At 41.5% G+C, this 20942-nt stretch overlaps 1 protein-coding gene and 1 long non-coding RNA gene across 10 annotated transcripts in view; one reads left to right on the plus strand and one right to left on the minus strand.

Moving 5' to 3' along the window:
* LOC146473879 (uncharacterized) overlaps nucleotides 1-20942 on the plus strand; it is a 170469-nt gene that overhangs the window by 135804 nt on the left and 13723 nt on the right. The gene's annotated exons all lie outside the window — the stretch shown is intronic.
* Nucleotides 1-20942, minus strand: part of LOC146473882 (uncharacterized) — a 195543-nt gene that overhangs the window by 25014 nt on the left and 149587 nt on the right. For all 9 annotated transcript variants that reach the window (XM_085117833.1, XM_085117827.1, XM_085117829.1 and 6 more), the window contains 3 exons: nucleotides 16468-16605; nucleotides 15047-15106; nucleotides 14498-14650 (listed from right to left, as the gene is read on the minus strand). In XM_085117833.1, coding sequence (XP_084973959.1) covers nucleotides 14498-14650; nucleotides 15047-15106; nucleotides 16468-16605 — 351 coding nt within the window. The remainder of the gene's footprint in view (nucleotides 1-14497; nucleotides 14651-15046; nucleotides 15107-16467; nucleotides 16606-20942) is intronic.

Genomic DNA, 20942 nt, shown 5'->3' on the forward strand with positions numbered 1-20942 from the left:
GGTAAAAGTAGTTTCGTTGTCCCAATGGGCAGCTTTAAGAATATCTTCCACTGGAGCGGAGTTGAAAGCCGCTCAAGACGTGGCTATAGCTCTCACTTCATGGGCAGAAATTCCCACAAGGCCTCTGATGAACTGTGAATTACCAGCAGAGGTGTAGGGCTGCCTGACCGCTTACTTGATCGATCATGATATAGAATCTGGCTGGAGCTTGTTATCTCTCTGACCAAATTTGTATGGCAAGAACAAGAGAAAGCAATTGCCCCGCCTAGGTTGTGTGCGCTTCAACTGAGTGTGCGCAACGGACACAGTTTATTGTCAGGCTCCTCCTGGCTTGCGATAAATGAGCGCAAAGATTTCAACACTACAGGACGATTTGATTCCAGTCGTTGATTCTTGGCCATAAAGGCGGGATTTGTGAAGATCGCCAAATCCGCCTTGTGTCGACCAAACCTCAGGGACCCGGGCAGGTCAGGCTGCTGTGGGACTGGCTCCAGTGAAAGGGCATGCAGGCAGCTAACACGTCCAGCAGATGCAAGCGCCACGAGAAAGAGTGTCTTCCATGTGAGAAACTTCATCGCACAACAATCCATAGGCTCAAATGGTTCCTCAAGGAAGGTCTGAAGGACCAGAGCTATTAAATTCCACTGTGGAACGATTTTGGGTGACCTCGATCGCTCTATGTCAAATGCTCGCAATAACGATGACAGAATAGGGTCGGTATCAGGATTCCAGCCTCCCTGTAGCTGAAACACTGTACTAATAGCCAATCGGTAACCCTTAATGGTAGAAGGAGCCAGCTTGAGGGATGTGAACAGAAACTCAAGGAATTCTGCTAATTGCTGAACAGAGGCTTGGAGACGACTAATCTGTTCTGTACAACAACTCTCGTAAACTCGCCACTTACAGTCAAAGATACCAGCGGTAGATGCTTTAACTGTCTGGCAGAGACGGTGGGCGAATGCTTCAGAAAACTGTCTCTCTCGCAGGCCACGCTTGATGAGCTCTGTGCGAACAGATGATGCTGCTCTGGGTGTCTGTGGAATACTCCCGACTGAGGTTGTCTCAGGAGTTGCGGCAATGGGGGCACCTCCTGAGGAAAGTCCACTAGCAACCCGAGTAGCACTGGAAGCCACAGCTGGTAATGTTGAAGTGGCGCTACCAGAAGCATTCGACACTGGTCCGAGTGCACCAACTTGTGAAGCACTTGTTGCATCAGCGCAGTTGGAGGATAGGTATATACCCAGTGCCGGTCCCAGGGGATTGACAGAGCATCCACTGCTACTGCCTGAGAGTCTGGAACTGGAGACACAAATGTTGCCAGCTTGTTGTTGTGACGAGTTGCAAACAGGTCTAACTCTGGAATGAACCAGAAGGAGAACATCTGGCGCACTATGCTGGGGTGCAGAGACCACTCTGTCCCAATGATCTGATGTCTTCTCGGCAGACCGTCGGCTAGGACATTCAGACTACCTGGGATGTCCCTCACTAACAGGGTGATACCTAGCTGCTGGCACTTCAGGAGGATTTTCCACACTAGGTGAAACATGGGCAGCGAGTGAGTGCCCCCTTGATTCTGCAGGTAGGCAACTGCTGAGCTGTTGTCTGAGTGGAACATCACCACCTTGCCTTGAGGAAGTGGTGGACTGCCGTCTGAATGGCTAACAACTCCAACTCGTTTATGTGCCGAGTTGACTCTGTAGCTGACAACAGACCTGCTGCTGACTGACTGTCGCAGGCATCTGTGAATATGGCCAATTGGGGAGGGGGGGGGCCTGAATGGGTCTCCGCTGAAGAACATTGGTCGGCTTGGTCCACCATTTCAGAAATGGGTCCAAAAACGGGTGATCCAACGGAATCCTGTCTGACAGTTGACCCAGACTGGGGTGGCAGTGAGCTAAGAGATAAAGCTGAAGGGGTCAATATCTGAGACAGCCTAGGGGCACCAGATCTGACATTGACACCAGTCTCCCCAACAGCGAGAGAAAGTCCTGAGCTGTAACATACTTCGCCAGGGACCCGGCGAGCATGACTGGCTGCTTCTCTAAACCGAACCACCAGAGAAAACAACAGTCCCTGTTCAGTTCGGTAATGGGTGCCGATAAAGACAAAGCCTTGAGTTGGGGTTAACTCTGACTTCTCCAGGCTGGGTATCCAACCAAGGCGAGTAGTTAAATGGAGAAGGCCTTGGGTTTGAGTCCTGAGGTGATCCAACTGCTGGTTCCTTAGAAGTCAGTCGTCCAGATTATGATGAATTTGCAAGCCCAGAGATTGAACATGGACCATCATGGCATCCACTACATGGGTGAAGACTCTTGGGCTCACCAACAATCCGAAGACCAGAACCCGAAACTGGAAAACTTTGTCCTGATAGAAGAAACGAAGAAAATTCCTCGACGATGGGTGGATACGTGTCCACTAAATCCACAGAGATCACCCAATCCCCTTTCAGAATGGAGTAGCATAGATTTGCGGGTGTTTCCATGTGAAACTTCTCCTTCGACAAGTAACGATTCAGTGATCGCAGGTCGATGACCAACCGAAGTTTGCCATTCTTCTTGGGAATCACAAACAACAGGCTGTAAAACCCTAGAGAGGACTTGTTCACCACCCTCTAGATGGTCCCATTCTTTAACATGGAAAGAATCTTGGTCCTCGGATGCTCTCGCTTGCTGCTGGCCTCTGGCAGCGGTTAGGGCACCGGGCTGGTGGTCAATATCGGCCTAGATTCGAAACTGAGATGAAGACCCTGTTGAAGAAGAAGCAAGACATACTGGTCCATTTTTATGGACCTCCAAGAGTCCAGAAAAAGGGACTGGCGGCCACCCACAGGGCTTGAGGAAAGCGGCAGGTCTACTGAAAATTGACGTGCTGGAAAGGGGGAGGCCACCACCCTGTCCAGTCAGAAGTTTTTTGGTCCTGTTCTAGGCTTCTTTGCAGGGCCCCCTTGCCTTCCTGGCATCACCGGAGTAGAGAAGGCTGGCAGAGGTTGGCGTGAGGTGCGGGGCTTAGCAAGTTGAGCCCTTGCCCGGGTGGTGTGAGAGTCGTCCTGCTGCCCTTGAAGAGTGGAAGAGGCTGAGGTTTTCCTGTTGTGAAGGAATGGTGGGCGCCTCTTATGCTCCACCAGTTCTTTGGCCACAGAAGTGACTTGACCCACAAACAATGAGCTGTGGGTCATCGAAGTGGTCCGCAGGTAGTTCTTGAGTTGCTGGTCACCTGCCAATTTAGAAGGGGCTAGAAAAGAGTCCCTCCTGGCCAGCATCACATTAACCAGAAGCTTACCTTCAATGTTGGCGAGATGGGAGACCGCCCTAGCCTGCGACAGCTTGTGTTTGAGTAAAATCTGGGCACGCTGTGACCGAGACTCCTGGTTATTCTGGCCCACCTACGAGAAAGGTTGCTGAAGGAGTTTTGTGGAGGCAACATAAAAATGCTCAATGTAAGACAGAACATTCAGGGAACTCCTGACTAGAGAGTCGATGGCTTTGAACTCTGAAGCCTTGAGAGTGACCGAGGTTTCTGCTGAGGCCAGCTGTTCATGGTCACCATCTAGCACTTGTGGAGTAGACTCGACAACATGATCGTGAATATGGTACAAGGATGGAAAAATCGTTTGTCAGGTGGAAGAGAACACATCTGAGCCCACCATGCCCTTGTGGTGCACTTGGAGAGAGTCCTTGTGCTGTTTAAGAACCTTTGTATCCTCAGAGCCTTGTATCCTGTTGTTGGTTTCCTTCAGCCAAAAGGCAACTGAGTGTGAGGGTTGCAGGGAGGCAGGGAGGTAGTGCTCCGTGCCTCCCCTTCAATTGACAACAACTGCTTGCTCATATTACGAAAGCTTGCAGAGTCATCCCTCTTCAATGGCAGCTGAAGTAAGTCCGAAACGTAGGAGACATTCTCCGCAAAACCTGGCCTGCGAGCGTCCGAAGTGGGCTGTGACAGGTATGGCTCCACATCTAAATCAACACTCAAGGGATGCCTGAATGAGGTTTCCTGAGCATTAGTCTCCTGGACGTTTGACTCTGCTGCAAACAGAGAAATACTATCCTCTGGGGTCCCAGTGGCTCCTGGAGTATGCCCACGTGAGGAAACACCACCAGGTGACGTGTGGCCGAGGGAAACAGATGCTGAACCTGATAAAAAAAACCCTGCAGCAATTCCTCTCTTAAGGAAATGGACAAGAGCGTGGTTGGCTTTAATCTGACGTTGCATCTCGGAAACGACGTCAGCCAGCAGAGATGGTGTGTGGACCATAGACGAACTCTCCAAGACTTTTGGCGAAGTAACCGACCTTGCCGAGGATGGCTCGTTCCCTTCCCCTGAAGCAGACATGCTTGTGAAGGGAAAAGCGAGGAAAAAAAAGTATGACACAATGGGGTCAACAAAAAACGGGCACAGGCAACGAAGAATGCGTGTACCAAGACAAAAATATCTAAAATAAAGGGGTACAAAGGCCAAAAAGGGCACGAGCGGTAATAGTAAACATGCTATAATACTTTTTTGACCAAGCGAATTGAAGTTCCCAAGAACAAATTTCCCAGTACAAAATATCGACCCAATAGTACTGGCACGGAGAAAACAAGTCAACCGAGGAGGACTTGCTGTATCAGAAGGCTACCAGACCGCAAAAACAAAATGGTGGGTATGCGAGTTGCAAATGCCACATGGAACTGCAAATGAAACACAAATCGGCAAGCGAACATAATTATCTCGAACGAAGGCAGAAAGGTCCTTAGGACCAATGGAAAAATAAAAAGAAGCCCCAAGGCTTCTGCTGCTGCACTGCAAACGTTGAATTGTCACGCAGAACTCGACAAACGCCAACTTCAAAGCGTACACAATCCAAAAGTGAGGTAGGAAGGCCAGGACACCTGGCATGACTTATTGTCCTGGTGCATATTTTTTCACAACAAATTAGCATTATTCATTTTAGATTTTAGGCCAAGTTTACGAAATAAATAGTGACTCGCAGTTTGCATAGCTTCACTTGAGGCGAAAATTGAACAAATTTGCTTTTCAGGCATGAACACAGGTCTGTCTGAATAAATTTTCAATTAAGAAAGCTTATTGTCTGTTTATCTGTGTGCCTTGATTCATGGAATATCTTCACCATGCAATCTCATGTAAACCATGGGATTACTGTCCCCTGTGTATTAAAGTATAAACAAACCGAAAGCCTCCAGCGCATACCAAATTCGCCCATGTGACAACACAATCAAAATTAATTACGCTGCACAATTTTGGCACTGACTAGAGCAGTTCATTAACCCCTTTCAATTTTATACAACATTGCTTCTTTACTGCAATATTCTACAAAAATAAAACAGTAGCCACATCCAGTCATAGACGGCCTTTTATTTTATTTTCTTCATCCAGAAGTAGCTACATGTAGTCCTCGACTACCTATTTTTTGTATTTGTCCTTGGTCACGGAGATAAGCGATTTTTGTTTTTCTGACCGTTTTCTTTTTCAGTCTACAATGTTTATTGTTTGCTCCAGTTCTTGTTAACGTAATAAAAATAATAATAATAATCTTTTATTAAGGAGCTCCATCACTAAAAGTGATGTTAGCAGATACAACGTTATTAACTTAAAGGGAAAATAAATTTTTGTCGTCTTTTATTACCTTACGTACCTTCAGGTGGCTTATTAAACGTTTCTCTCCTCCCTTTTTGCTCTGCAATCAAAGGTAACCTCCCTATGGTATCTCAGGTCTCTTCTCTCAATCCTGTTAAGTTTGCCTCTGAACATTGGCAACACCCAAATCAGGCTCTTGTGTCATGCAGCGTCTTTTGCAGGCCTTCTGTTTTGGCTTCAACCCTCAGAACATTTAGAAATCCGCATAAAAGAACAAAGCTTTGGCTTACCTTCACCAGGAGATCATTGGTGGCAATTTGTCCAATGAAGTTGCGTTGGGTTGTGTCACTGAGCCTTTCTCTTCTCCCCTTATTACCAACCTTCACATATGTATAGGTAGTTTGGAAGTCAAACCAAAGAAAGGTCAACCTAACAAGTGGCGACTTATTCTGGACTTGTCTTCCCCACTTGGGTCTTGCATAAATGAGGGAATCAACCGGACGACTACCCTCTACAACACATTCAGGGGGATGACATCATCTAGATGATCAGCAAGTATGGTCCTGGCACCCTTATGACGAAGTTCGATGTTGAATCAGCACATCGGAAGCTTGCCATTCACCTCAATGACAGGTACCTTCTTGGTGTGAAATGGCGTTACATGTACTTTGTGGATCTGGCCCTACCCTTTGGTTTAAGGTCCGCTCCTGACATCTTTAATTCTGTGGCTGATTTAGTCCATTGGATCTTGGTGAACAACTATCACATCCCAGACCTTTTGTATTACTCAGATGATTACATCACTGCTGGCCCGCCCAACTCTTCTCAGTGAGAACAAAATCTATCCTTAGCCTGTTCTGTATGTGCAGGCTTAGGTTTGCTGCTCCACCCATCAAAGCTGGTTGACCCTTCCACTTGCATGGTTTCCCTGGGGATTGAACTCGACTCTGTTAACCAGCCTGTGCATTTGCCTTGCGACGAGCTATCCCCCTCCCCTAAATGGGCTACTTATCGTTGGTGCACCAAACCACAGCTTCAATCTCTCATTGGCCACATTCGCCATGCTGTGCTGCCAAAGTAGTCTGGCGAGGCTAAGCTTTCCTCCGCCGAATGATTAACTTGCTCTGTTGTTTCTGAAGCCAGATGATTACCCCATTCGTCTTAAAGCTGCATTCAAACCTGATCTTCGTTGGTGGCTCCAGTATTTTTCTTCCTGGAATGGTGCTTACCTTTGGACATACCCTGGAATTTCACCTCCTGTTGATCCTGAGATGTTCAATAACGCGTATGGTCCTCTTGGCTTTGATGCCCAGTTAAGTACTCATTGGTTATATAGCAACTCATTGGTTATAAGGAACCCTTCCCTATTGCTGTAGCCGCTCATGTCTGAGGTCCTTCCCGACTTCGACAGGTTGTGCTGTTCCGCTCGGACGAGTCAGTTGTGTATATTCTAAACTCTAGAACCTCTGGAGCCCCTGATGTTACTCATTTGTTGCGGTTTTTTCTCATGGCAGCCCCTAAGCATAATTTCATCTTCTTCTCACAGCATGTTCCAAAATCCCTGATGCTTTATCGCGTCTCACTTGGAAGGCCTTCCATCGTCTGGCCCCTTATGCCGACGACCACCCCACAGCCATCCCCACCCCCTACCTTTGACACAACTTGGCGTATCAAACGTAGAGAAGGATTTTTTAGCTTTGATGTCACAAGGATTGGCTCTTTCTACCCACTGGACATACAAACCTGCTCAACTTCGTTTCACCAACTTTTGCTCCATGTTTGGACGGCTTCACCCTAATGGTTACCCATGCCCTGGAAATGAATGGACAGTTTATTTGTTTGTTTGTGACTCATCTTTCGTCCTCTCTTCGTTCACCTTCGATCAAGATTTACTTATCAGCTGTCCGTTCTATGCATGTAGATCTGGGCCACCCTGATCACCTGGTAGGCTGCCTTTAATAACAAAGAGTTTTGCGTGGTATCAAGAGAATTATCAAGGATAATTTGGTTCCCTACGTTTGCCTATTACAGACTTCCATATGCTGATTATTCACAGATCATTGTCCTTTTCTGACCAGGATCATGTAACGCTTTGGGCTGCATCAACTCTGATTTATTTCGGGTTTCTTCGTTCATCTGAATTCACAGTTGTATCCTGGTCACCCTTTACCGGGGAACAGTGGGAACAGTGGACGGTCATTCCAAACATGAAGGGCTGGAGATATTTGATCTTCATTACGAATCACTTTCTCTTTAATGTTTTGGGATGTTTTCCCTAAAAACCATCGCCGAGTCGTTAAATATTAACTTTTTCCAGGAAAACGATCCCATGTATCACGTGATCTACAGGACAAGTTATTGTGCTTATAAATGTTTAGGATGTAAGACTTTTCTATCCGCCAAATTTTGATTAACGGTCATTCGTTTTGTTAAAGATGTCGTGAATAAACCATTTGTTTTTTTCGTTAAAGCCATTAACATAGAACCTGGAAATCTGTCTGTTTAAAATGTAATATGCTACGCAACCTTTCAGAGCCTATTTCGTGTGTTATTAGTTTACTATGTTTACTATCTTATTCAAGTGTTTAAAAATTTGTTAATCTTGGGCCCACAGTTATTGGCGTTAGCTGTTGTAGTCACCCTGCCTTAACCCAGTACTTGTTTATTTTCTGTTTACGTTGTCATGTTCTGTTTATACTCTTATTTTAAAAGGCGAAGTCTAATAAAATAAAATAAATAAATAAATAAATAAACAAATAAAATAAACCTAGGCCTTAAACTACTTGAGGACAACAAAAATACCTGACCATTTAAATGATTAAAATGTGAAGCAGACTCTTTTAAATGGAAGAGAAAACCTTTCACACCACTGTATTTCCTTTACATATTTTCTTCACATACTTATAGGGGTGAAACGATTTGGCTTCACCTCGATAAGATATGTATCACAATAGATTTATCACGACTCGGTTATTTTCGTTCTGATACACACATCAACACAAGCTTTTTTTCGCTTATTCGGCTGAAGAATTGAATGGTACGAAAGCAAAATGTTGTAATTCTGTTTCAAGTGCATAGCCAAGGTCGTGGTGTTTCCCAGTTTAGAACGCACATCAGTAAAGCAAATTTGCAAGTACAGTCAACTCTCACCTTGCGGACACCTTGCTATTACGGACAACCCGATAATACAGACAGCAGCTAAATCCTCGGCAGAAATAAATTACAGATGTTTGACTTAAATAAATTCCCGCTACAGTATTTCTGTCGAAATCAACAAAATACCTAGGAGTACACTTAGATGAAAACCTCAAATGGAGTGAACACGTTGATAAAGTGCGCTATAAGGTTGGTCGTTCCATAGGTCGTCTCAGACAGGCTCGTGATTATTTAGAAAAAAAAAAAGAAAGAAATACCAAACAATGCCATCTCAATATAACAACAATAAAAGCCACAAAGTTCGGTGTGACACTATTTAATGGTACGTATCTCTGAAGTTTCCTTTAAAATCTTCAAAATTGCAAGATTTTACGACTTTTAGATCACATAACAACAACAATAACAACCAGTTAACTTTAAAAACTTCAGGATGGCTTGCAAATCCTGGCGGTAAGAGGTTAAAGTCAATCGAAGAAATTTCTTAGGAAGAGCTTTATGCCTGCCTTTATGTTTTTACGCATTTACCAGGACTTCAGGAAAAGTTCATCTATGAAATCCGTACGAGCGGCAGCCATATGTTCGCTTCCGTCGCTCGGCACCACTCAACAAAACATTTGCACAAATGTGCACAGCTCTTACGCTTCTCAAATAAGCTTGAAGTTTAAAAACTTGCACTGAATGCTTGTCTCAATGAGGTTGTACCTCGTACACTTGGACTTGCCTGAAGTGTTTTAAATCGTGCGCGAGGAATTCATTTTAGCATGAAAAAAGCCGTCATTGCCCTGATCTCTTCCTTCACTCGGCACCACACAGCAGAACATTTGCTCAAATGTGCACAACTATTACGCTTCTCGATGAGCTGGAACTTCAAAAGCACTTGAATGCTAGTCTCAGAAAGGTTATAATTTGTACATTTAAACGTTTTTACGAATTTTAGATGTCTGACTGTGTCCGATTTTCTTCGCTTTCGATTTTTCATTCAACTCCGTTTGCAAAGAGCTGCACGTGTCATGTGATCATTACGTTTCGCGCGCTTTGGTCGGAGGTTGCCTCAACATCCGGTCGTTTAATTTGAAGGAAAATTTTTCTTAATATATAAAAATTCAGAGAATTTAATAAAACAATTATTCCATTCGCGCTTGTTGGATATGAGATTAGTTATAGCCAACTCATATCCAACGCGCGCTCATGGAATAATTGTTAAATAATGCTTTAATACTGCCGTCTTTGGCTATTGTATTGCTGTTTGGGTTAATATGCATAAAGGTCTTGCCGCAACAAAATTCAAAAAATTACAAAATTGGGCAGACCTTTTAATCACCTATCAAGGCTACGATACGAGATCTAATAATCTTCTTAAATTTCTCAACTGGGAAAATCTGGCCCTGAGAAGGGACAAAAGGCTTTGCCCTCTAACGTTTGACATTGTTCACATAAATGTGCCTCACAGACCTGTTCCCTATCAGCAGTGACAGAAACTCCTATAAATCTCGCCTTAGAGAAAATATTTTAAATAAAGAAATGACTCATACTCCGAAAACTGAATGCTACAAGGGTTCGCTTTCCTACAGGGGAGCAATTCTCTCCCTCTGAAAATCTAAAGCTATTAAAAAAAAAAAAACATCACACGCCGTCAGACCTTCGCCTCAGTAATACTTAAATCAGTAGTTGTTTATGTCATTCCTTTTTAACCCATGTAAAAATATTTTAGATATATTTGAAGATGTAATTATTGTATCGCTTAATAGCGGAGCTCTGCGTGCCGAGCGGCGTGCGGAGCACCATGGGTAAGAAATATTGGTAAATTGTCGATGCGTTAAATTTTGGTTTCCGTTATCGTTATGACGTCACTGTCCCCCTACCATACGAACGTACGTCCTTCCGTACGCAGCACCACAGGAAAACCAATGCGAATAGCCAACAGCGGGGGAAACAAAACAACGGAGCACGAGAAAATTACATTATAAACAGCTTTATAGAGAATGCTAGCCGTAAAGACAGAGTATTTTGCCCTTTCAATCATCTCCGTGCACCTCGTGGAAGCGAAGAGAATACTTTTTGTTATTATTCCACTATTATGTCATTTCACCAAATAAGGTCAAGAGAACGCGCAAAATATGAGACCGTAATACACTGTAGTGTCCCGGTTTGACCAGTTTACAACAGAGCGAATACGGACGGAAAAGGCAGGAAAAGGAGCAACAATGGCCGGACTGGACGAACCCAACTTTGACTTGTTTGGGTCCTTTGGACTTGAATTTTTAGATGACGAACTCTTAAAAGAAACAGACTATTTAACTGAACAAACAGAAACTGCTGAAACAGGTGGTGTTGCTACAATTACTGAGCAAACATAACAAACAGAACGGACAACCAAACGACGAAGACATTGACAATTTTATTGCTGAGAACAGAAACAAAAACACAACTAAAAAGACGCAAAGTGACCTTAATGCGTTTTACAGATGGGCAAAAACTGTCAACGAAACAAGAACAATTGAAAACATACCAGAACAAGAACTGGACAAAGTTTTGGCTCACTTTTTTTTAAACGTATGTAAGACGAACGGGGACGAATATGAACCTGATACGTTGACGGCTATGTTACGAAGTTTCGACCGCTTCTTAAGGGAAAAAGAAAAACATTACAGTATACTCACAGACAGACAGTTCACGAAGGTCAGAGAAGCTCTATCTTCAAAGCAAAAACAGCTTCGCCGTACCGGCAAAGGGCAAAAGCCAAACAAAGCTCTCGGACTGAGCGAAAATCAGATTCAGAAGCTGTGGGACGAGAAAAGATTAGGATACCACACACCACAAAGCCTTTTACGTACAGTCTGGTTTAACAACACCCTGTTCTTTCGTTGGAGAGCTCGTGACGAACATCAACGCGTAAAGTTTGGAGACTTCCAAATAAAATGCGAAGACGGCCCCCAAGGAAGAGATTATGTCGAGTGGATAACTGAGCATGGAAGCAAGACTTGTACTGGACAACACGAATTTGTCCCTGACCGCATGTTCAACCCCAAAATGTACGCTACTGGCAGATCACGTTGTTCTGTGAGCATCTTTAAAGAATATTTGGCAAGACGAACGCCTGAAATGGCTGCTGCAGATTCCCCATTTTCTCTGGTGTCCATTGTTAAGCCATCATCCAAAATCTGGTTCAAGAAACAGCCTCTGGGAAAAAATTCCCTCGGTTCATTTATGAAATCCATGAACAAGGCCGCCGGGTTGACAGGCAGGCACACCAACCATTCGGACCGTAGGACAATGATTTCAATGCTCAGAAAGGAAAATGTGGAGCATTTAAACATCATTGCAGTTGCTAAACAAAGAAACCTTAAGTCTTTAGACAGCTATTCCAGTACGTCCATGGAGCAGCAGAAGGACATGTCCTTGAAACTTAGCAGCTTCATCGAGGTATGTGATGCGCATAATAAATCTGTCGCTGAAAGCCAAATACTGATGCCAAGAGCTGATCCACAGCGAGATGAAAGTGAACGCAAACATTTGTTCACTGGAGCTGTCTTTGATAACTGCCAGTTTACCTTTACCACTGCCGATGTTGGCTCCGCTGCCGTCCATGCCACAGTTCCACAGAAGAAATTCAAGAGAATCTTGCCCCTTGTAGACAGTGATGATGAACTATAAAGAACTTTTGTTATTCTGATTTATCGGAACTGGATTTGTCACTATAAGTTGACGACATTTCCCTGATTTTGAGACTTTCTTGAATATTTTGGAATTACAATTGTAAAACGTGGCTTTCAATGGAAGAATAGTTTTTGAAACGATGCAAGCTCAAAAACAAGTTTTTAGCATGCCAATCACTTGTCATTTATCTTTTCATTTCATCCAATCAAATTAAAGACATTTAACTGGCTTTCTGTGTTGTTTACATCATTCGTACGCGCCATATACCGATGGACAGATAATGCCGTGTGTATTTCAAAACTCTTACCAAAACAGAGAAGCCAAAATGACAAAATCTTTTTGTAGTGGAAAAATAAATCTCTTATTCGATGGTTTTACATATAATACTCGTGGACATTTTGCTCATTGCTCGTATCCCCTCCCCCCCCCCCCCCCCCCCCTTATCGGGGCTCGGAAAAAATAACACAATTTCATGAACTTTGTTTGCAAACAGATTACTCATCAGTAGATGGCGCATCAAAAACACTTCTGAGGGAAATTCACCCTTAAATACAGAGAAGAGGTAGAGTAGAATTATGGATTAATTTCAATGCACATTTTCAAAGTTTTCCCAAATTGCGCGACTAGGGCAATTTGCGAAAACTTTGGAAATACAAGTGAAAATTAATCCTTAATTACAATGCTAGGAGGTGTCATTGCGATTACGGTTTATAATGTGGAAGGCAAAACTTTTAAAGATGTGGAGGCACTTCAGTCGTAAAACAGTCAGCCCCAGAGTAAAAAGACTCACCCGTAAGCAAAGCAAACAAAAATAATAATAATAATATTTATGATTGTTTCGTAACGTCCAAAACAAACAAAACTGACGAGAAAAATTCATTGATATACACATGTAATCAAGAGAAATCACAAGTGTAATTCAGGAGCAAACTAACAATGATTAAACCAAATGTTAGGCATCAATTAATTGATTCACCTGCGCTGTGAAACTTTCTCCTACTTAAAAATCACACACACACAGATCGAATAAAGATCCAAACAAGAGGAGGGTAATTTCTTCCACTGAATTTGACCTGCTCCTTCCTCCCATCAAAAGGACACTATTATGCTCGGTTATCGTTTGTTGAAAGAAGAAGTAGCAAGATGAAAGCACTAAGTCACCATGACTGATATCAGTTTTTCCACCAAAAAAATCTGATCCAAGTTTTAAGCTTTTGACACAAATAATGTTTTGCTGTTTCTTATAAGACACGAAAGTTCCTTTACGAATTTCCCTTATAGCTGCAGCACATGATTTCCGTGTACTTTAAGGACAAACAATCCGGCTTAAAAAGTTGAACTCCAAAGAACCTGAAAGGATTAATTCCCTGTTGTTGGACACAAAATGTAGAAACCAGTGAAATGTAGAAATGGCGTGTCTAGCCAATCAAGAGCGAGTATATTTGCCACTCCACCAGTCAAGAGTGAGTAATTTTGCCCTTGGTGAAATTTAGTACAAATGCCTTCTGTTACAACTAATCAGCGTTCAGTAATTTTGCCCTCTTAGTTACAAACAATGCAATTGTTATTGTTGGTAAGCATATGCACTAAAAATATAAACAACTCCAGAAAGGATGAAGAATGTGTAAAGTTATTACGTTCATACGAAAAGCAAACTTTGAAAACCGTATTAAAGGGAAAAGTCTATCTATCTCGAATTTGTGGAGCTCCGCTTTTAGGCTGGCTAAATGTATATATTATACGGACGACATGTAAAGGAGTTATAACTTATGGAACTACCGTAGTAAAATAAAAGTGATTCATTTATTCATCTCTGCAACCAAAATGTTTCCGAACAGGTGATCAAAAACTTGACTCACTAGTTCAAGTATTTTTGTAAACACATGTTTCAAGATCTCTTGAAACGAGATGGTTGATTGGATGCTGAAAAACTGTTATGCCCAATCAAGTCATTTTTATTGTAAATGAGCCATATCGAATCGAAAATGGTGGAAACAGATCGAAAATCAAATCGAAATGTTTGTATCGCGAGACAGCTGCATCGCAATGAATTATTTAACTCATACTCTGAAAAGCCTTCAAAGTTAAACGCAGAATAATATGTACTTACACTCAATCCTTGTTTTGTAAGGTCCTCCAGTTTCTCTTGGATTTTCTTCGCAATAGATTTTTCTTTCTCAAACTCCTTCTGACATTTATACAGCAGAATCTTACGAAAAGTTATATCTTTTTTCGCACCGTCTTTTTCAACAACAACTTTTTTCTGCACAGAAGAAACAAATGGAAAAGAATTACCATCTCATTAACTTTTGTTACAATGCAGTACAGACGAACATGCACTTTAGGTTTGCATGGCTTCATATAGAGTTTTGATAACTTCTGAAACAGGAACTAGAGCTAACCGAACTAAATGGCCAAAGTAGATGGCTAATTTAGTTTGAGTAGACAACCTTGTAAATATATCATGCAAGTAGGTAATCGCCAAAACATGGGGTTAGCCTCTAGGGTGAGGCTATGCAGATCACAAAGAATAATAATAATAATAATAATAATAATAATAATAATAATAATAATAATAATAATAATAATAATAATAATAAAATCAGCTACAACAGGTCACTTACAAAACCCAAAGGGGACAAATACAAACTTTACTTACAGGCATGAGGCATCGGCACATGTTAGCATAGGCCACACTGAATGCACTTTCGTCAATAGCCTGCAGAAAATTACAACCCAAAAATGTCACTAAACAGAAACAAAAATTGATCAATTTACCCTTCCATTAAGGTAGGTAGGTAGGTAGGTAGGTAGGTAGGTAGGTAGGTAGGTAGGTAGGTAGATGGGTGGGTGGGTGGGTGGGTGGGTGGATGGATGGATGGATGGATGGATGGATGGATGGATGGATGGATGGATGGATGGATGGATGGATGGATAGATAGATAGATAGATAGATAGATAGATAGATAGATAGAAACTAATTGTAAAGGTCAAGAAACCAACTTCATATAGGTCTTTAGCTGTATTTGCTCTACGTTTCGGCCGTCGCGGCCTTCCTCAGGAGCGTACACTAGTTTGACAACAACGGTAACGGTTAGGTCAATATGAATTCAAATAATGCACTTACAATAAACGGTTAACTATGACGAAATAGCGATAACGTGATCCTTCATCTTAGGACTTTGTGGTTGGCATTGTTTGTTGACTTCTCTACGATAGATAGATAGATAGATAGATAGATAGATAGATAGATAGATAGATAGATAGATAGATAGATAGATAGATAGATAGATAGATAGATAGATAGATAGATAGATAGATAGATAGATAGATAGATAGATAGATAGATAGATAGATAGATAGATAGATAGATAGATAGATAGATAGATAGATTCCTGAGCTTGTTGTCTTTGTTATCTAATATTTTTTTGAACGATTTGTCCGTTAGGGCTTGCCTTCGGTCTGACAGAGTTTCAAGATTTGTCTTAACAAGCGCTTCATCATACATAAAGCATGAGAAAATTATACGCATTGCCCTCTTTTGCATCGCCTCTAGCTCCTGAGAAAGATATACAGGTAGACCGACATGAAAAACTGGGCAGGCATAGAAGAAAGAAGAAGTTTATCTCAAAGGGCTCAACAGGTCTATGCGAGTTGTGACTGGACGATTTTGATCTAAACTCCTCCTCAGGCAATAAGAAAATTAGGGGGCCTGGGAATGACAGTCCTCCTCAGTCAGTGCCTCTCTTCTTTTTTTTTCTATCCTTAGTCTTTTCTGTACGCCTGCACAAGAAGTTAATTTTGATCCACTGTTTCGTTTTGCCCCTCACTCCCTACCCTGCCAGGGTTTGATGCTGCCATTGTGATGACTGTTTAACAAGCTAAGGTAGATTTTACACCTCAGTTTTTGTTAAGGACTTATAGATAATAATACCTCCAACAAAACAAGTCAGCATAAACATGATAAAGCAGAATTCCAGCATTTCCTTATTCTCTATAAGGGAGTTACAAGGAGATCGCTTCCATGTTCTGTCACATATTTTGAAACTGTGCTTAAATGGGGTTGATTGGACAACAAACCTTTTCAAAAATAAGGTCAATAACACCTTCCAGTCTCTCTGCAGTGTCGATGTCTAGGTCAATAATTTGTTGTGTGAGTGTCCGAAACTTCTGCGGCGTCAGCTTGTTCAGAATACTTCGGACTTTACGATACAATTCCTGAAAAGAAGAAAAAAAGGTACAAAAAATTGTCTCACAAAATAATTATATACTCTATCTCAATGCATTTATCGCCAGGTAAAATAATAAAAAATAATAATAATAATAAAAAAATAAAATAATAATAATAATAACAATAATAATAATAATAATAATAATAATAATAATAATATATTTAATGGACTGTACACTGCAAACTTGTGAGGGGATACTTGAGAAGACAGCTGTAAAGGAAAAGAAGGTGAAACGCGACATGAATTCATAATTCATGTATTATTGCTCCCGTACAGAAAGCCTCAACTTTCAAAACAAGTGGAAGTAAATAGGGCGAAACTTTATTCTCAAGTTGCTTTCTAACAATTGGAGAAAATATTCAATATGACCTGAAAAATTGTACAGTGTAGGTGAGTATCATCTATTAAAATTTTTCTCTTCTAAATTTCGTGTGCATCCATTTCTTTGTTGCGTAACTTCATATGGTGTCCACTTGTCAGGAGAAAAAAAACGCTTCCTGCGAACATTTGGGTCACCACAAAATCCAAAATGGTGGCGCACAGGAAACCAAGGGCAAAACTAAGGGATGCAGTTTTCTTGATTCCCGTTATTTCTCCGGTTCTGGTGGTGATCTGGCCGTTCTCCACAGAAGTAATCTTAAAGTTGAACTCCTAAACAGCCTTACTTTTAAAGTTCTTTGAGCACATGGTGTTACTGCTATTCTCAACCTAGCCTACTCCTCGTCTTATAAAAATATATCGTCCACGCCATCGACAAAAAACTGCTCACTTTCTATCTAGTTTTGGAATAATTTACCTCCTTTCTGAAACGCCTCATCGCTTCTTCTGGTCAATTATCAAATAAAAATGCGGTGACTTTAACCTGTATGTCGACAATTCTTCTGAGCCTGCTACGCTCAAGTTCACTGATCTCCTTTTCTGTTTTAACTTCAACCTACACAACACTCGCTCTCCAGCCCACAGAAGTGATCACAATATGGACTTAATCATTACTCGATTGGATGAGAAATTCGTGTGATCTTTCCTTCCACGATACTGTCATTCCCGATCACTTTACTGTGCATTGTAATCTTAACATTCAACGGCTGCCTAACTCGAAAACAATTGTTGCTTATCGTAAACTTTGTGCGATAAACTCTGATGATCTTCGTCATGATATCGTCGTCTCACATCTCTTCCTTCATGATCAGCATGCCTGTGACGTTACCGCACTTTGTGATCAATTACGACTGTATGCTCTCTTTCATCTTGGATTATGAGCACGCTCCTTTGGTAACCAAGACAAGCGTCCAACGCACCCCCGCGCTGTGGTATACCGACGGTTTTTACGTCAAAAAAACTCGTCGCCGCCAACTAGAAAGACGCTGGCGCCGTTCACAGCTTCCGGTTGACCACCATGCCTTTGTTGAACAATATTCCGCAGTAAAGAATCGCAGTAAAGGATCTTGTCTACAACGTAGACAACTTTCCTCTCTACCTTGATTCATGATGCTGGTACTGATAGCCACGCCCTCTTCAAGACAATAGATCGTCTACTTCACAGAAAACCAGAGAAACGCCTGCCCTATTGTTCCACTGTAGTTCAACTTGTCAATAGATTTGCTACCTTTTTCAAAGAGAAAATCGACCATCTTCGATGTAAGATTCCTGATGTGATGTCTCTGACTATTCCGTTGCACTTCGACTTGATACCCCTACGCTAAGCTGCAAGCTGATAATCTTTCGCCCACTACAATTCAAGAACTCTTTCAAATAGCTCGTCATGTTGGTTCTAAATCATGCAGCTTGGATCCTCGTCCTTTATCTCTTTGCGCCAGTCAGTTCGACATCCTTCTACCTGTTTTATACAACACTGTTAATCTTTCTCTGGAGTCCCGTCACTTTCCGCGCTCCCTGAAATCTGCAGTCCTGGCAACGCTCCTCAAGAAGCCTTCACTCAACCAGGAATTATTACTGAATTTTTGAGTAATCTCCAATTTCAAAGTCGCGTCCGAGATCATTGAGGTTGTTGCTTCCTGTCTTAACTATCGTGAGCTTAATCACCTCGATGAAACGCTGCAAACCACCTACAAACGCGGTCTTTCACAGTTGCGAGACAGCTCTCGTTGGTGTACACAATGATTTATTATGTGCCGTCAACAACCGTTGTTGTGTGGTTCAGCCGTTACTCGATGTAACTGCTACCTTTGATACTAAGTTTGCAATTCGTGGTAAAGCTTTGCAGTGGTTTAAATCCTTCCTCTCTCAACGCTCCCAGTATGTATCAATTGACCAGGAAAAATCTCAATCTTACAAGTTGAATTGTGGCGTGCCCCTAACGTACCCCAAGGCTCTGGTTGGGCCCAGTCCTCATCCTCCTTTACACATCACCTGTCGCTGACATTCTGCGACGCCTCAATATGGCTTTCCATCTTTACACCGACGATACATGTAGTGTTGTATTTCTTTTTCCTGCAACGATCACTTAGGATTACACCGAACCACGAGTGATATCTAAAAATGCTTAATGGATATAGATTTATAGATGACGGCAAACAAGTTGAAACTAAACAAAGATAAGGCGGAACTAATATATTTTTACTCTAAATATAATCCACAGAAGTCTTTTACTCCTCTTTCAACTTATAGACTACCCGAGATCGGAGCGATTTGGGTATTCTATCTTTCACACTTAGCAAATTCCTTAACCTGATGGCGGGGGGGGGGGGGGGGGGGACACACACTTAACGTCAACATCGTTACAAAACCGTTTAGTAAGGGCCTGATTTTACGTTCAACCGTGATGGTAGAAGGGCCAACGGAAGGTAATTTATATAGTAGTGGCTCGATGTTTCCCTGCGGCTGATAGTGGTGGAAGCGTTGGTAGAACCAACGGACTTATTGAGATAATGTTTGACGACTTTTTCCACAATGCGTGATGACAACACGTTTTTACCTAAAATTTATAGCTTGGTACCGTTTAGCCGATAGGCACTTTTGCGGACAGGGATTTTAAAATCAACAATACCTGGCTCGGTTTCCATACGAACATCAGGGGGCTCACGATATTTTGCATTTATTTCACACATTAATTTTTATTTTTCTGTACTGAAGATGGAGGAAGTTTCATCGGAAACATGTATACTTTAAAAAATGTCGTAACTTTCATAAAAATTATCTCATGCCTTCTGTCTCTACGAACATTTGGTAATTATATATTACTTTTACAATTATTATAATCATATAATAACTCTTTATTTCTCACATACACTCTGTGATTTTTTTTTATAAGAACGTCTAATTTTGGAGCTGAGGCTGAACGTTCTTACATATTTTTGCGATTTGAGGCTGAAAATGTTCTTAAGATGTTCTTAAATTACATGGTATACAATACATGTATGCAATGTAAATAAATGCGGACGTGACCAGGAAACCTACCAAAGTGATTATGACAAACCGAGATGTGTGTCACCATTGTTAATGTTATACAAAACATGCCCTTAAAGGGGAAGTATCACGAAAATTTGATGTCATTTCAAAATCCAGAAATGTTTGTCTGAGAACAGAAACAAAAAATTATTGTCTAGCTTTGTTATAAATTATCACCCCAGTGCGATAAAACTGTCGATTAGTGCCTCTGGCCAGAGACAGAGTAGGCCGTTATGGATTGAAACTTGAAAAATATTAGGCTAATGTTTTTCAAGTTTTCGTATTTTTATTTCCAAAATGCGCTAGAACAGAGTACGTGTTGTTCCTGTCAGGAATTGAGTTGAGTTTCTCTCCTCTCGTTGTTCTAGAATTATTTTGTAGCAAAGTAAAGGTCTTATTTCACCATTTTTAACAAAAGAGGTAAAAAACCCCATGATACAGTACTTCCCCTTTAAGTATTTTGGTTAATTTACATTTGTTATCTTGGTTTTATATACAGATTAGCAAAATAAAAACATTCTTAATCGACTCCCAGCCTGGGGAATCTTCTTTTAAATACGTTCTTAAAATTCTAATTTATCTCAGCCTCGACGTTCTTATAAAAAAGGTTCTTATAAAAAAAAAAAAAACAGAGTGTAATTGGAAATATCTCTTTGTACAGCACTGATAGAATTGTTCCGCAGATCAGAAAAATTTGAAATTTGGTGGTACATGTATTTCCAACAATTTCCTGCATGTTTTTAAAACGCTTTGCAAAAAAGTAAAATTAAACAAAATTTTGTCAAGAACAGAAAAGCTGACCCAAATGTACAGTAATTAAATTAACACAGGAGTCTTTCCAAATAAACTTCTTTTCACCATAGAATAGTTCGCATCAATTTCTTTCCAGAGGGGAATTTCCACGGCTTTGCAAAA

Source organism: Pavona decussata, unplaced genomic scaffold (genome assembly GCF_977016875.1).
Source record: "Pavona decussata unplaced genomic scaffold, jaPavDecu1.1 SCAFFOLD_92, whole genome shotgun sequence".
Classification (NCBI taxonomy): Eukaryota; Metazoa; Cnidaria; class Anthozoa; order Scleractinia; family Agariciidae; genus Pavona; species Pavona decussata.